Below are 14,010 nucleotides of genomic sequence, written 5' to 3'. Positions count from 1 at the left end.
TATCACAATTCACAATCTTAAAGTCCACGAACTGTACCAAAAGGCTTAGTAAAAGTATTAAAGAGAAGAATTATTAAAATATCACTCTTTTTACCCGATCTATACTTATTATACTCTTTGATATATTTTATTTTCTCATTGATATTTCTGTCAATCGTGATCCGATTAAAAAATATCTTATTTTGTCTTGTTCAGTTGCGTAAAATGAAACATATCGGTAAGAGAAGTTGTCAACAATATCAACAATAGGGACGCCTAATTATTCGTGAATTATTTGTCGATATTAATGCAAAATAGAAATATAAGACGTTATAAGCGTTATTACACTATAGAATCGATACATATTAAATTTTAAATTAAATCCTATATACAATTGACAATGTTTTAGGTAAATATTTTCCGAAAAACTCTTTAATACAGAGGTTTAAAAATCAATTCGTCAATTTTATAATCGATATCGATTAATTTGACATATTGTCAAAACTCAATCTCTAGTTCGGTATTTTTCCTTTCCTTTCGGATCTTTAAAAATATTCATATTTTTCTTCTAGGTCATGTCGTTTTGTGCTAAAAATATATTACTATTGGAGAACTCATAAATAAAACATGCAACAAAATTCCGCATAAGCATAAACGAAATATAAATATTTTTGATCTCTAATTTAATTTCAAAATGCGTGTTACTACTCGTCTTTTTTCTTCTGTAGTACAAAAACGACCTTTCTTTATTACAACGCCGATATTTTATGTGAATGCCGGTAAGTTATTATTTTGCTTAGTTATATTATTATCACAGAGGTAAGTTTGCTCGTTTTTGACGTTGTAGGGGGAAATCCAACGATATTATAAATTATAGATATGTTACGTCTCTACAAAATCACCGTAAGTAAAAAGTGATCCGACTCTAGCTACTTACACCAATTTTGTGTTTTATTTAACTATATACTTATGTATATAGCTTTTAAAGATCCTAAACACACAAGTCTACATATATTTAGGTATTGTTTAATGATTTTAAACTTATTTCGTGGTTGTTCATTATGAATGTTATTTAAACGAAATATCGACATTAACAATCTCGTCGTTTTATCGTGGTATGTACCCGTTTAAATAACATTCATAGGTATTGTTTGTTTAAAAAACTTTCATTATTTATTAAGCCACTAAATTAAACACACGCACACACACACACACACACACACACACACACACTTTAATTTTAACTTTAATTTTGTAATGTTCATTTAGAATCTGATATTCTTGTACTAGCTATGGAAGAGCGGAGCCTTCTAATACAGAGGTAGTTTTACTACTCCTAAAAGAAGGTTCCAAACTCGCACTAATTTATGTAAATTTAGAAAGTGAAATAAACGCTTTTTATTTATTTTATTTAATTAAATAAAGACAATTATGCACATTTGTCCACCAAAGTTTTAATGTGCTAGAGCCCTATCTCTAGTATAAAATATTGTTGGGATAATCAATAAATGTACTAAACCGATTTTAAAAATTCTTTTACCAATAGAAGCCCCGCTTTTTGTTAGAGCCATATGTGCATGCCACTGGGGGGTATCTCCAGACCCAAAAGGCTGAGGTCATATCCACTGGGCTGTCATGGCTCAACATCAGTGTTAATGTCACAATCTGTACCTCTTTACAATATTGGTATAGATTCCAAATGAGAAATATATTGTACTACCGGACCCGGTCAAGCTTCGCTTGGACTAATGTCTTCTTCCCAACTTTTCCCTACTCCAACCCTACCCTACCCCTACCCTACCGTACCCTACCCCTACCCTACCCTGCCCTACTTCTACCCTACCCTACCCCTACCCTGTTTTTCCGTGAAAGACAAATAAACAGACATACTCACTTTCACATTTATAATATTAGTATTGATTGTTTCAGCTCCACATTTGGGTCACTTATACACTGCAGTGGTGGCAGATGCTATACAGAGATTTGAGAAGCTGGTGAACCCTGACTGCCGAGTTATATTTAGCACAGGTATGTTTTAAAGCACTGGTTTTTAAACTGTTGTCTATGGATTACCTTAATCCCGCACTGCCCTGACCACTCTAAAAGTGACCTGAGACATATGTGTACTGTACCTGTACTGTAAAGCAGAGCTCTTTTAAAACAATTAAATATTCTAATTGAAAAAATTATATGCATATAGACTATACACACTATTTGATCAAGGACCTTTAACTTGGGAATGTGTGGTGGCATTAAGTTGAACTTAAAACTGTAAACACATCAGGTCTATGGTCCCTTGAAGCTGTTAAAAAGTTAATATAAAAAAACACACTAACTCGCTTACACTAACACTTGTCTGGTTGTTTTTGAAAGCCCATTGTAAAGAATTGGAGATATGTAGCTTAGAATCTTCCATGGGCGTAGCTAGGATTGTATGTAGAGGGGGGGGGGGGGGGGAGCCATTCTTAAATTAAGTATCTGACATTACTAATTGATACTTACTGTCCGATCAAACGAGTTTTTACGCCCGAAACCGAAAACGGTTGTAGGCCTCCTCCAGCAGTTTCCACTTTTCTCTGTCCCGTCCTGACCTCATCCAATCCCTACCAGCCACTTGAGCAATGTCGTCTGTCCAGCGCTTCTGAGGTCTGCCAACTCTCCTTTTGTCATGGACTCATCAGTATGATTATATTCTCATCAGCTCTGGTGTTTCTTAGTAAGTTCTTTTTTTTCCAGGTACAGATGAGCATGGCACCAAGGTGCAGCAAGCAGCAGCCAAGGCCAACCTGACCCCGGCGGAGTACTGCAATAATGTGTCAAAAGAATACAGGGAACTGTTCACACAGTTTGAGGTGGACTATACGGACTATATACGCACAACTGAGGACAGACACAAGAAGGCTGTTAGACATTTTTGGGTATGGAAAAAAAAATATTTTTTATCCTCATTAGTCTACTCTTTAACACATTGACTGAAACTCTTATTTAATTTTAAAAATTTTCATGAATTTTCAAAAAATAAATATGTATTACTACAGTGCACAATTATGTTAAATACTGTTAGATGTGTTACTAGGTCATGAAAAATGAGGCGCTCAAAAGAGGAAATTTTCCACATCTCAATGTTAGTTGTGGTCAACAACGAATGTTATTTAAACAAATAATACCTAAATATTGTTTATGTCGAGTTGTGTGTTCAGGAAGTTTAAAAACTATATACATATACATAGATAAATAATGGAATTAAAGACAAAATTGTGCATGTGTGTGCTCAGTTTTGTAGCCTTCGGATATTATTCGGATCACTTTTTGCAGTGATTTTGTACGGATGTAACCGATCTATAGTATAAAATTTTATTATCATTGACAGTGCATTAGAGGACCTAGTGAGCACACATTTTTTATTATACCATTGAATTGAAAGATAAAGTGAAAAAGCATTAAGGAGAAGATATTTGGAACAATTTTAGTGGCATTGCAAAGTATGCTAACGTATTAAGTAAGCCTAGGCAAAGACTGCTTGATACTTTCCTTTCATTATTGAACCTCAATAGCTCAACGGTAAAGTGGTAGGAAGGAAAACATCGTGACGAAACCTGCATACCAGGGAATTTTCTTAATTCTCTGCATGTGTAAAGTCTGCCAATCCGCATTGGGCCAGCGTGGTGGACTTTTGGCTTAACCCCTCTCATTCTGAGAGGAGACTCAAGCCAAATATGGGTTAATAACGAATGTACTATATTCTACCACTTTTCGTTTCAGAGGAGATTAGTAAAACAAGATTATATCTACAAAGCTAAATACTCTGGTTGGTACAGTGTGAACGATGAAGCATTTGTGCCAGAAACACATACTAAAGACGAGGTTACAAAAGATGGTAAGGTAAGTAATGAATGCTACATCTATACTTGTTAATAATAATAACAATAATTTCTCTGATGTGTTTGTTGGTCTGTCTGTTTGTGATAAACCTAAAGACTATTGAACATTGATCTCCTATTAAAAAGCAAAAAACGTCCCCACTCAATGAGTGCCAAACACAATTTCTTGGCACTCAATTCAAGTAGTCCTTATATCTTGTTCTTATATAATATAAGATATAAGAACATACACTGGATAGCAGGTCGGAATAGCAAACTATCCATTGATAACAAACTCTTGCTATATAAGGTACTATTGAAGCCAGTCTGGATGTATGGCATCGAGCTATGGGGAAGTTCCAGCAACTCTAACATATCCATCCTGTAAAGGACCCAAAACTTAATTCTGAGAAGGATCTGTGGTGTTCCGTGGTTCATAAAGAATGACGAGATTCACGAGCAACTAAAGGTGAAAACTGTCAATGAAGAGATTGACAGCGTCACTGAAAAATACAAAACACGACTAAGGAGTCATCCAAATGTTCTGGCTTCAAAATTGATTCACAGAACATATCAGAGCAGGCTTAAAAGAAAGCACATTATTTAAACCTATTAACCTATAAAAACAATGAGGGGATATTCTCACTGGGGAATACACTCGAAAAGCGAAGTTATCACAGAACACATCTGCTTATAGTTATGATACTGATCGCAGATAAACCCAAAAGAGAAAAAAAAAAAAAAATTCAAGTAGTCGCATTTGTAAATTCAACCTTTAACTCAATCTTTAAGGTTGAATTTGGGATTTTATTGAATATTGGAATATATTTAAAGGCCTCGAGGTATAATTTTCTTTACCAATAAAACTGTCAAAGCGAAATTGGCCAGTTTCCATTCAGCCAAAAAATCGCCATTGAATAAAATCCCAAATTCAGAGCAAATTCAACCTTAAGGAATTTAAGGTTGAATTTATAAATGCGACTTTTTGAATTGAGTGCCAAAAAGCTGTTTGGCACTCATTGAGTGGGGACGTTTTTTGGTTGCTGATTGTGCATCCACTTTTTAATAGGAGATCGATGATAGTAGTCTAGTAGTATACAAATGGCGCTTTTAAAACTTTTCGCAACACATTTAATTCCCCAAGTCAAGCTTCAAGTTTTAGTTCAAATAAAAAATTGATGATAATGAACAAAGTAATTTAACTTGTAGGTCAAAGTATCAATAGAGTCAGGACATAGAGTTGAATGGACCGAGGAGACAAACTACATGTTCAGGCTGAGTGCCTTCAAAACGCATTTACAAGAATGGCTTAAGACAGGTGTGTGATCAGTTTTATTTATATATTTTTTTTATTTAAATAACCCAATCTCCATACAAACTGGTGCCCAAAAAATTCAAAATTTGTTAAAAAGGAAGGGATGTAGTGTTTGTGTATACTAAATAGATACCTACAATACTACAGATACAAAGCTGAAAATTGACCATAAATTATAGCTTGGCAAGTTCGTTCGTAACACTCGCGATGGTCCGCGCGGGTCGGGAGGGAGTAGCGCGCCCGACTTAATACCCACGCAGTTCTTGCCTCTGCATCGCGCGGACGACTTTACACCCTGTCGCCCGCATATCATGAAAGTGTCATCTATGAACTTGCCAAGTTACTAACTAACATTGAGTTGTGTAGAAATTTCCTCTTTTGAGCACCTCATTTTTCGTGACCTAGTAACATATCTAACAGTATTTAACATCATTGGTGTAAAACTACCGGGATTTGTAGTACCCGCGCACACTTAAATTGTATAAGAACTGACCAAAAAGAAATGTATCGTACAAAACAGCAACTGATTGATTTATTACTAGCGGACGCCCGCGACTTCGTCTGTGTGAAATTTAGTTTTTCACAAATCCCTCGGGAACCATGGATTTTTCCGAAATGAAAAGTAGCCAATTTGTTAATCCAGACCAAAATCTATTTCCATTCCAAATTTCAGCCAAATCGGTTTTGTATAAAGAGTAACAAACATCCATACAAGCCTTCGCGTTTATAATATTAGTAGGATGACTTGAATGTTTTTATGTTTAGATGGAATAATCCAGCCAGCGAAGTTTCAGAAGCAACTGCAAGACTTCCTCGCACACGACGTATACCTCCCCGATATATCTGTCAGCCGGCCTGCCTCCAGGGTGCATTGGGCTATAAGGGTATGGGTGACTTTGACTTATTTCAAGACAATGGTTCTCCTTTTGCATTTGAAATATACTCAGAGGCACAATTATCCGCCCTTTTTAATATGACGCGAGTATATTAAAGCTAATTACTTGTAGTGGCATACTTACCACCACGATAAAAGAAACAAAACGTCAAAAACGGTGTCGTCGCTGACGTCACAATGTTACTCACGCAGAGATAGGGTTAACTAGTTTTAAAAGCCGTCTTTAACCCTACTACCTTCGGTCACAAGTCCGTAATTTCGCTCAAAGTTTTTCTCTGCTTAGTAAGCTTACTTGAAATTAATGAATTGTTTTTTATTTTTTTGAGATTTTCTTTCACCCACTCAGGTGCCGGATGACGAGGAGCAGAGCATCTATGTGTGGCTCGACGCGCTCATCAACTACCTGACGGTGACCGGCTACCCTGATGAGGAGCTGCTGAAGAGTCGCCGCGCCTGGCCGCCCGACGTGCACGTTGTCGGGAAGGACATACTCAAGTAACTATCATCATCATGACAGCCAGGACCCAGACCTTCATGGATTATTTTGGGATAGGTGGGTTAACTATCAGCCGATATCAGCTTATCATGTGATGCGAAGACCAGATGACCATATCGTAAAAAAGTGCCTTTCCATGGATACTAAGTAGCGAGGGAAGGAGAGACCACCAACAACGTGGTTAACGAAGGTCTGTAAGGACCTGAAAGATAAGGGCCTGACAGACGATGACGCAAAGGAGCGTACAAAATGGCGCCACATGATTGGGAAAGCCGACCCCGTATAAACGGGACAAGGCGAGGAAAAGAAGAAGAGAAGATTAACCGATAGACGTCCACTGCAGGACATGGGCCTTTTGTAGGTATTTCCAAACATCACGTTCCTGTACCGTCTGCATCCAGCTAATTCCTGCGACTCGCTTGATGTCGTCAGTCCACCTGTTGCAGAGGTTGACCAATATTGCGCTTTGTAGTGCGGAGTCGCCATTCCAGCACCTTGGGTCCTCAACGTCCATCGGCTCTTCGAACTATGTGCCCCGCCCATTGCCACTTCAGCTTTGCGACTCTTTGAGCTATGTCGGTGATTTTGGTTCTTCTGCGGATCTCCTTATTTCTGATTCGATCACGCAGAGATAGGTTGAATTAATTTCAAAAGCCGTCTTTAACCCTACTACTATTGGTTACAAGTCCGGTACGTCGCTCAAAGTTTTTCTCTGCTTATAAATAAGTCTACTAATTCAAATATTTGTTTTTTTTTTGAGGTTCCACGGCATCTACTGGCCAGCCTTCCTCATGGCAGCGCGCTGGCACCCCCCGCGGAGTATCGTCTGCCACTCGCACTGGACGGTGGACGGCACCAAGATGTCCAAGTCCCTGGGCAACGTGGTCGCGCCGAGCACCGTGCCCGCTACTGGTGCGCTGCGGTACCTGCTGCTCAGGGAGCCCACCATGGTAGACGACGCCAGTGAGTGTTCACCATCATCATCTACAGCATCGTCATCATCATCATCATCATCATCATCATCATCATCATCACCATCATCATCATCATCATCATCATCATCATCATCATCATCAGCATCAGCATAATCACCATCATCATCATCAACATCATCATCACCATCATAATCTTCAGCATCATCACCATCATCACCATCATCATCATCATCATCTTCAGCATAATCAACATCATCATCATCATCATCATCATCATCATCATCATCATCATCATCATCATCATCATCATCTTCAGCATAATCAACATCATCATCATCATCATCATCATCATCATCATCATCATCATCATCATCATCATCATCATCATCATCACCATCATCATCATCATCATCTTCAGCATAATCAACATCATCATCATCATCATCATCATCATCATCATCATCATCATCTTCAGCATAATCAACATCATCATCATCATCATCATCATCATCATCATCATCATCATCATCATCATCATCATCATCATCATCATCATCATCATCACCATCATCATCAACGTAGGACGCAGGACGTAGGCATTGTGTACGGACTTCTAAACATCACGATACTGAGCCGCCTGCATCCAGCGAATCCCTGCGACTCGATATCGTCAGTTTTACCTAGTGAGGGGTCGACCAACACTGCATTTTCGATCGCAGGGTCGTCATTCCAGCACCTTGGGACCTCAACGTCCATTGGCTCTTCGAATTAACGAGGTCACATCGCAGTCTCACAATCTTTCTAAACTGCATCATACCATAGACAATTTGTTTTAAGCATAGACAATGTCCACAGACTACAGCGAGACGAAGTTGATAAACATCGCGAACTCGGAGCTAGCGGATACTTTGGGCAACCTAGCTTCGCGCGCCACCGGCGCCGCTCTCAACCCGCGCGGAGAGTTCCCGGCGCTGCATCCGCACGAGCTCACCCAGTGCATGGACAAGCACGTCACCGCCGACTTGCTGCACCGACTCGACAGACTGCCCGGTGAGCATAGACAGCGTCCACAGTCTCAGACCAATTATATAGGAACCTGACTCGCTAGACACAACGATTGTGACACTGGGTAGCAGCGAAAGTGTTTGTACCATTATTTTGTGGCAGAGGAAACATCTCGAGCAGGTCCCAGGACTTGTGACCTTGAGAGTAGGTTTAAAGGATCCTTTCAGAATGCTAACAGTGGAATTCATAGACTTAGCGGGGGTGCCCCCAGGGGACCGTCCACCCGCTGAGTGTCGCATTCTCAAACGCATTTTAAATTCGACACTAAGCGGGTGAACGGTCCCCTGGGGGCGCCCGCGCAACGTCTATGAATTCCACTGTAAAACACTCACCTTCCCTGCTCAATATGCTCTCCATGCCCATACTAAACAATTTATGATAAACAATAATTACAACACAAAACATTATTGCACAAAATCACTAACGCGACCGACCGCGTGATGGTGTCTACGCTGTCTAACAAACAACTGAGCTCAAGTCATCAAATACATCCCCTCCACAATAACTTAACTAATTAATGTTAATACTACCTGTAATCTTTAAGAACTTGTAACACGATTTTCGCCTTTATAAAATCTGTATCTATAGAATCGATGTTTCATTGTTGTAATCGTTTTAATCGCATAAAGAGCTCCCTATATATGCCGGCTTGTGTAATTCCTCACATGCCTACAACTATGTCTTTCCTCAGACCTTTGTACTTGTGACGCACTGAAATTCACCAACAAAATCTACTATATAAAAATAAGTCGGGTTTTCCTTCCTGACGCTATTATAACTATATATATATATAACAGAACGCACGAACCGATTTCCACGGTTTTGCAATCGTTGGAAAGGTCTCGGGCTCCGTGAAGTTTATAGCAAAGAAAATTCAGGAAATGGTAGAGGTTTGGTAGGGTATGAGTAGGTACAAAATGTCACATTTAATGTAAGGAAGCTAAAACTGTATAAATTTTCATCTAATTACGATAATTGATTTTTAGGTTATTTTGAATTTTTATAATCTTATTTATTTGCAAATACTTCAATTGCTCAATCAAAATCAAAAGTCAAACTTTGCTTTTTATGTATAAATTAGTGACATTATTTACCCGAATGTATCATAAAAATCAATATATATGCAAACCTAGTCATCATCCCTGTTCTTCTAATAATAATCCTCCATATTTCCATTCCAGACATCTGCCACAAACACTACAGAAGTTATCAATTCTACAAAGTTGTAGACTCTGTGGTACATGTCTTGCATTTAGCGAATCTGTTCTTCGAGACCATGAAACCGTGGGAGTTGAGGAAGAAACCGGAATGCCAGAAGGAGTTAGACGTAATACTGCATATAACATTGGAGACTTTAAGAATAACATCAATAATATTACAGCCAATTATACCGAGTATGGCTAGTAAATTATTGGATAAATTACAAATACCAGATGATTCGCGATCCTGGCAACACTGCGAGAAACCATCATGGAGGATCGAGGGCGCTATTTTTGAAACCAAAAATATCCAACACGGAAAATTTGTGCTCTTCCAAAGGATATATGCGGATAAAAAGAAAATGCAGAAGAAAACTGCTAGCGGGTAGATATAATTGGGAAAAAGCCCTACTCGATGTGTTTTGTTTACCAACAAATAAATTCTATAAGACTTCGGCCGTGGCTAGTTACTACCCTACCGGCAAAGACGTACCGCCAAGCGATTTAGCGTTCAGGAGAGTGGATTTTTATCCTCCTGCTAAGAAGTAAGCCCGCTTCTATATAATATTGCATCATCACTTACCATCAGGTGAGATTGTAATGAAGGTAGAAAACGCATGTCATTTCATAACTTATTTATTTTAAATAATCTATTTTTGTTTATAAAATGTTATTCAATATATATCAAATATAGCCGGAATCCGTGGCATATGTGATTACTATCCAGTTAATTTTCCGTGAGTAGCTACATTATGATGAGATGTCCTACAAATTGCGTGGTACATCGTCTCGTTCTGACGATCAGAAATTTTTATTACCTGGTAACCCAGTTAGCTACCAAAATCAAGAATGTTTTGTAGATAAAAAGTCGAGCGTCTCATCAACAAGATGTTTACTCACGGAAAATTAACTTAATAGTAATCACTTGATTTTCACACACGGATCCCGAATATCTTTTTATTCAGAGCTTATCAATCGAATTTATTTTCATTAAATTAAGAACAATATAATTATAATAATTATTAATTTATTAGCATTGACCTCTTATAATAAAAGGACGTCAATCATGTGAAAAATTTCACTTGAAAACTGGTGCTTTGACCTTGGATTTTGAGTTTTAGAATTATTGGTAAAGAAAATTTTACATAAAGGCCTTTAAATATAGTCCAAAATTCAACCTTAAGGATTAAGTTTAAGGTTGAATTTGCAAATGCGACTACTTGAATTGAGTGCCAAGAAGTTGTGTTTGGCTCTCATTGAGTGGGGACGTTTTTTGGTCGCTGATTGTGCGTCCACTTTTTAATAGGTGATCGATGTTTATTAGGTGTGAAATGGCTAGCAATTTGTACCCTCATTTTTAATTTGTGTGTTGGTTAACAGTTATTAAATGGGTAGAAGTAATGCTCGCTGCACACGTAACGTGTTTTATCTCGGACTGGATGACACTTTTATTTAAATCAAAATTAAAATACACACGAAAGTCCTAACACTATACCGTGTGTAGCGATCTTAAATTAAGAAGCATTTAAGCCGGTTACCCAAGAGACTATGAAATAGTTTTGCTTTTCAATAAAGGGGAATGCCCACCAGCCAATACAACGTCGTCAATACTCCCTTTTAAAAGTATAAGGAATAATGATCTGGTTAAATAATTGGTTTAAAAAAGTATGTTTCTTGATAAAAAAAAAACATTTTTTTAACACTCTTCATGCTGATAAAGTTAGCCAGTTTACCAAAGTGGCCAAGTAACATTTGAAACTGTATTATTTTTTCTGTTACAAACAAAAAAACGAACAAACAAACCAACCATAAGTCTTTAAAAAATGTAAAAATCAGGTTACCCCGTTGGGGACAATTTAAAATTGGAATTTTTTAATTTAAAGTAGAATTATCAAGATTTTTTTTTTGTAAATTACTGGGTGGTTAGGTTAGGCCTGTATAGGGCCAGGGCATTCCTTTTTCCCAAATAGTCTGAAGTTGAAAAATTTATGGTGTTTACACACTCTGTACTTAAAATATAAGACGTGTGTGGCCGGCCTAAATGGATCTTAGTTTTTTTAGAAAAAGAAAATGTAAATAATAAAGTCTATTTTTGAAAATGAGATTATATTATACATTTTATGTTGTTTTGTGTATACGTATTTATTGTATAGTTTCTGTTATAGGTATAATAATCGGTAAGTAATCGGTAACCGGTAAGTTGAACCATGCGCAGTAACACATTTTTGGGTGTTAGCGATACGTACGGTCTAGTAACCATAACAACACATCATTAGAATAGGATACTTGACTCGTATGACATGTCCCAATTTTGTATGGGGCTGGGCCTTTATTCCGAGTGTCAACTAAGCAGAACAAATTATTTTTTTCATTAGCTGACAACATTAATTAAGAATTTTTATCATGGCAACATGCTTGTAACTCACACCCTGACAGATTGTCAGTGAAGTTCGTGTAAGGCGTTTTTAAAGCAATTTAAGGATTTTTTTTTCTAATGCTTCTCTGTCTACGATTTAATGTTTCTTTTTAACATGCGTCATACTGACATTTGACAATATTACATGACATTGACAGCTTACACCGGATATGAATTCAATTCCAGGTGTTTTTATTGGCTGTATTGTCTGTTTCATTTGTAGACAAGGGAGCGAAAAAAAAATTATCTAATTAATGCGGGTTCCAAAAATTCTGAAAATTATTTTCTCAACAGGAATTTGTATCTTCTATCCGTAAAAAATATTATCGACCTGCTTATAAATTATAAATAATAAAGGCCCATTTTGGGACATGTCCTTTAATACAAACTATTAATTTGGTATAGTACATGGAATAAGGGTCCGAAATAAATAGATATAAATTAATAAAAATTAATGATTTCATAAATAACTAAGTTTTAAAATCATGTATTTTTTTAAATTTTCCAAACGTCAAAAACGCTGTCGTCCATTTTGTGACGTCACAATGTGACCACCCTATTACATAACTCAACTCCGTTCCGTATGCAGCGACTTTGTTATTATATATTGTGGTTTATTTGTCTGTCCACGAGTTCCTAATCGTCTGATTCAGATAAAACTTAGGAAATATAATTATTATGGGTCTGGGTTATAGATTTTAATCAATAATATTATTTATATCTTATATACTATAACCACAGAGTAACCAGAGAGAGTCTTTACAAGCATCGTGGTGAAGCTGGCGAAATTCATAAAAAAGTCACGCGTCTCATTGGCGTCCGCATATCCAAACTTTTTTGTTCCGTGCGCTCTAAATGTTTATTCTGTGACTATAATTATGTATATCGTCTTTGTAATGATTTTAATGTTACCTCTACCTCAAAACGAATTCATTTATGAATTAGTACAACCATTTTACAATAGTGAAACTAAAAAATTATGTAAAATGGCTGAATTTTTTCTCATCATTCTTCCTGGTCTTCCTTTTGCTCCATGGGAAACGGTATATTCTTGTAATAGGGATGATGACAGTTTTTTAAATAGTGTATAAATTAGGAGTAAGCTAATTGTAAAGCTGCCGCGGATCCCTGAAAAACGCTCCATAAACAAAATGGTACGATTTAATGACATAATGATCGTTAGATTTGTATGGGCGTTCAAACAAAATTACTAATATCTTTGTTTTTAGTGCGTTTATGCTTATAGTTCATATATTGAAAAATGTCACATTTAATGTAAGGAAGCTAAAACTATGAATTTTAATAACGACGATTAAAGATTTTTAATAGATTTTGAAATTTTATAATCTTATTTATTTTGCAAATATCCAGTCAATCTTTACTTTTTATGTATAAATTAGTTAACATTGACCTTATTTATCCGAATGTATCATAAAAATCGACATATTCAAACCTAGTCATCATCCCCATGATCGTACCACATATGTACTTACCTTGAAAAGTATAGTCACCCTATCGCCTACTTTTATTAGTGGACATGTACTGAGGTGAAGCGATTCCGTAATATCCGTTTAGTGGGCGTTGCGCTTTAGTTTCGTACAAAAAATACTGGACGTTTCCTTTCCGAGTTGATGTGTGCTATGACCTTTATGTAATCTTATGTCGTGACTATGTAAGGTGCATTTCTTGTTAAGTGTTGTGTTATAGACTGATTTATCGTATGATCACAATATTTATGACTTTCGTTGAATAAATGAGTTAAATATATTGTTTATGTTGTTATTTGCTCACACCCATTTAGTGCTTCCCATTGCCTTACTACAAATTTTACAGTCCAAGCACAGAATAGA

The 14,010-nt window shown here is 36.9% G+C and overlaps 1 protein-coding gene across 2 annotated transcripts; it reads left to right on the top strand.

The window, feature by feature from the left end:
- Positions 1 to 277: 277 nt before the first annotated feature.
- On the top strand, positions 278 to 13,927 carry LOC112043995 (methionine--tRNA ligase, mitochondrial). Of its 2 annotated transcripts, XM_052889072.1 has the most exons (11): positions 278 to 388; positions 552 to 758; positions 1,909 to 2,007; positions 2,716 to 2,897; positions 3,742 to 3,861; positions 5,049 to 5,157; positions 5,920 to 6,038; positions 6,396 to 6,544; positions 7,306 to 7,508; positions 8,336 to 8,530; positions 9,727 to 13,927. In XM_052889072.1, the coding sequence occupies exons 2-11, from the start codon at positions 674 to 676 to the stop codon at positions 10,131 to 10,133; spliced, it is 1,668 nt and encodes a 555-aa protein (XP_052745032.1). In that variant the 5' UTR covers positions 278 to 388; positions 552 to 673; the 3' UTR covers positions 10,134 to 13,927. The 2 variants fall into 2 exon arrangements, with proteins under 2 accessions (XP_052745032.1, XP_023935476.1); XM_024079708.2 differs by lacking the exon at positions 278 to 388 and having other exon boundaries at positions 485 to 758.
- The last annotated feature ends 83 nt before the right edge of the window (positions 13,928 to 14,010 follow it).

Source organism: Bicyclus anynana, chromosome 24 (genome assembly GCF_947172395.1).
Source record: "Bicyclus anynana chromosome 24, ilBicAnyn1.1, whole genome shotgun sequence".
In the NCBI taxonomy this organism is placed as follows: Eukaryota; Metazoa; Arthropoda; class Insecta; order Lepidoptera; family Nymphalidae; genus Bicyclus; species Bicyclus anynana.
Note: the sequence above shows the minus strand (reverse complement) of the source record. Positions and strands in the feature narration are given on the sequence as shown.

Excerpts from the sequence above, each read along its gene's own strand:
- LOC112043995 (XM_052889072.1), top strand. The coding sequence starts at position 674 with ATGCGTGTTACTACTCGTCTTTTTTCTTCTGTAGTACAAAAACGACCT. Across the intron at positions 2,008-2,715 it reads CCGAGTTATATTTAGCACAG|GTACAGATGAGCATGGCACC; the intron begins GTATGTTTTAAA and ends TTTTTTTTCCAG. Across the intron at positions 6,545-7,305 it reads GTCGGGAAGGACATACTCAA|GTTCCACGGCATCTACTGGC; the intron begins GTAACTATCATC and ends TTTTTTTTTGAG.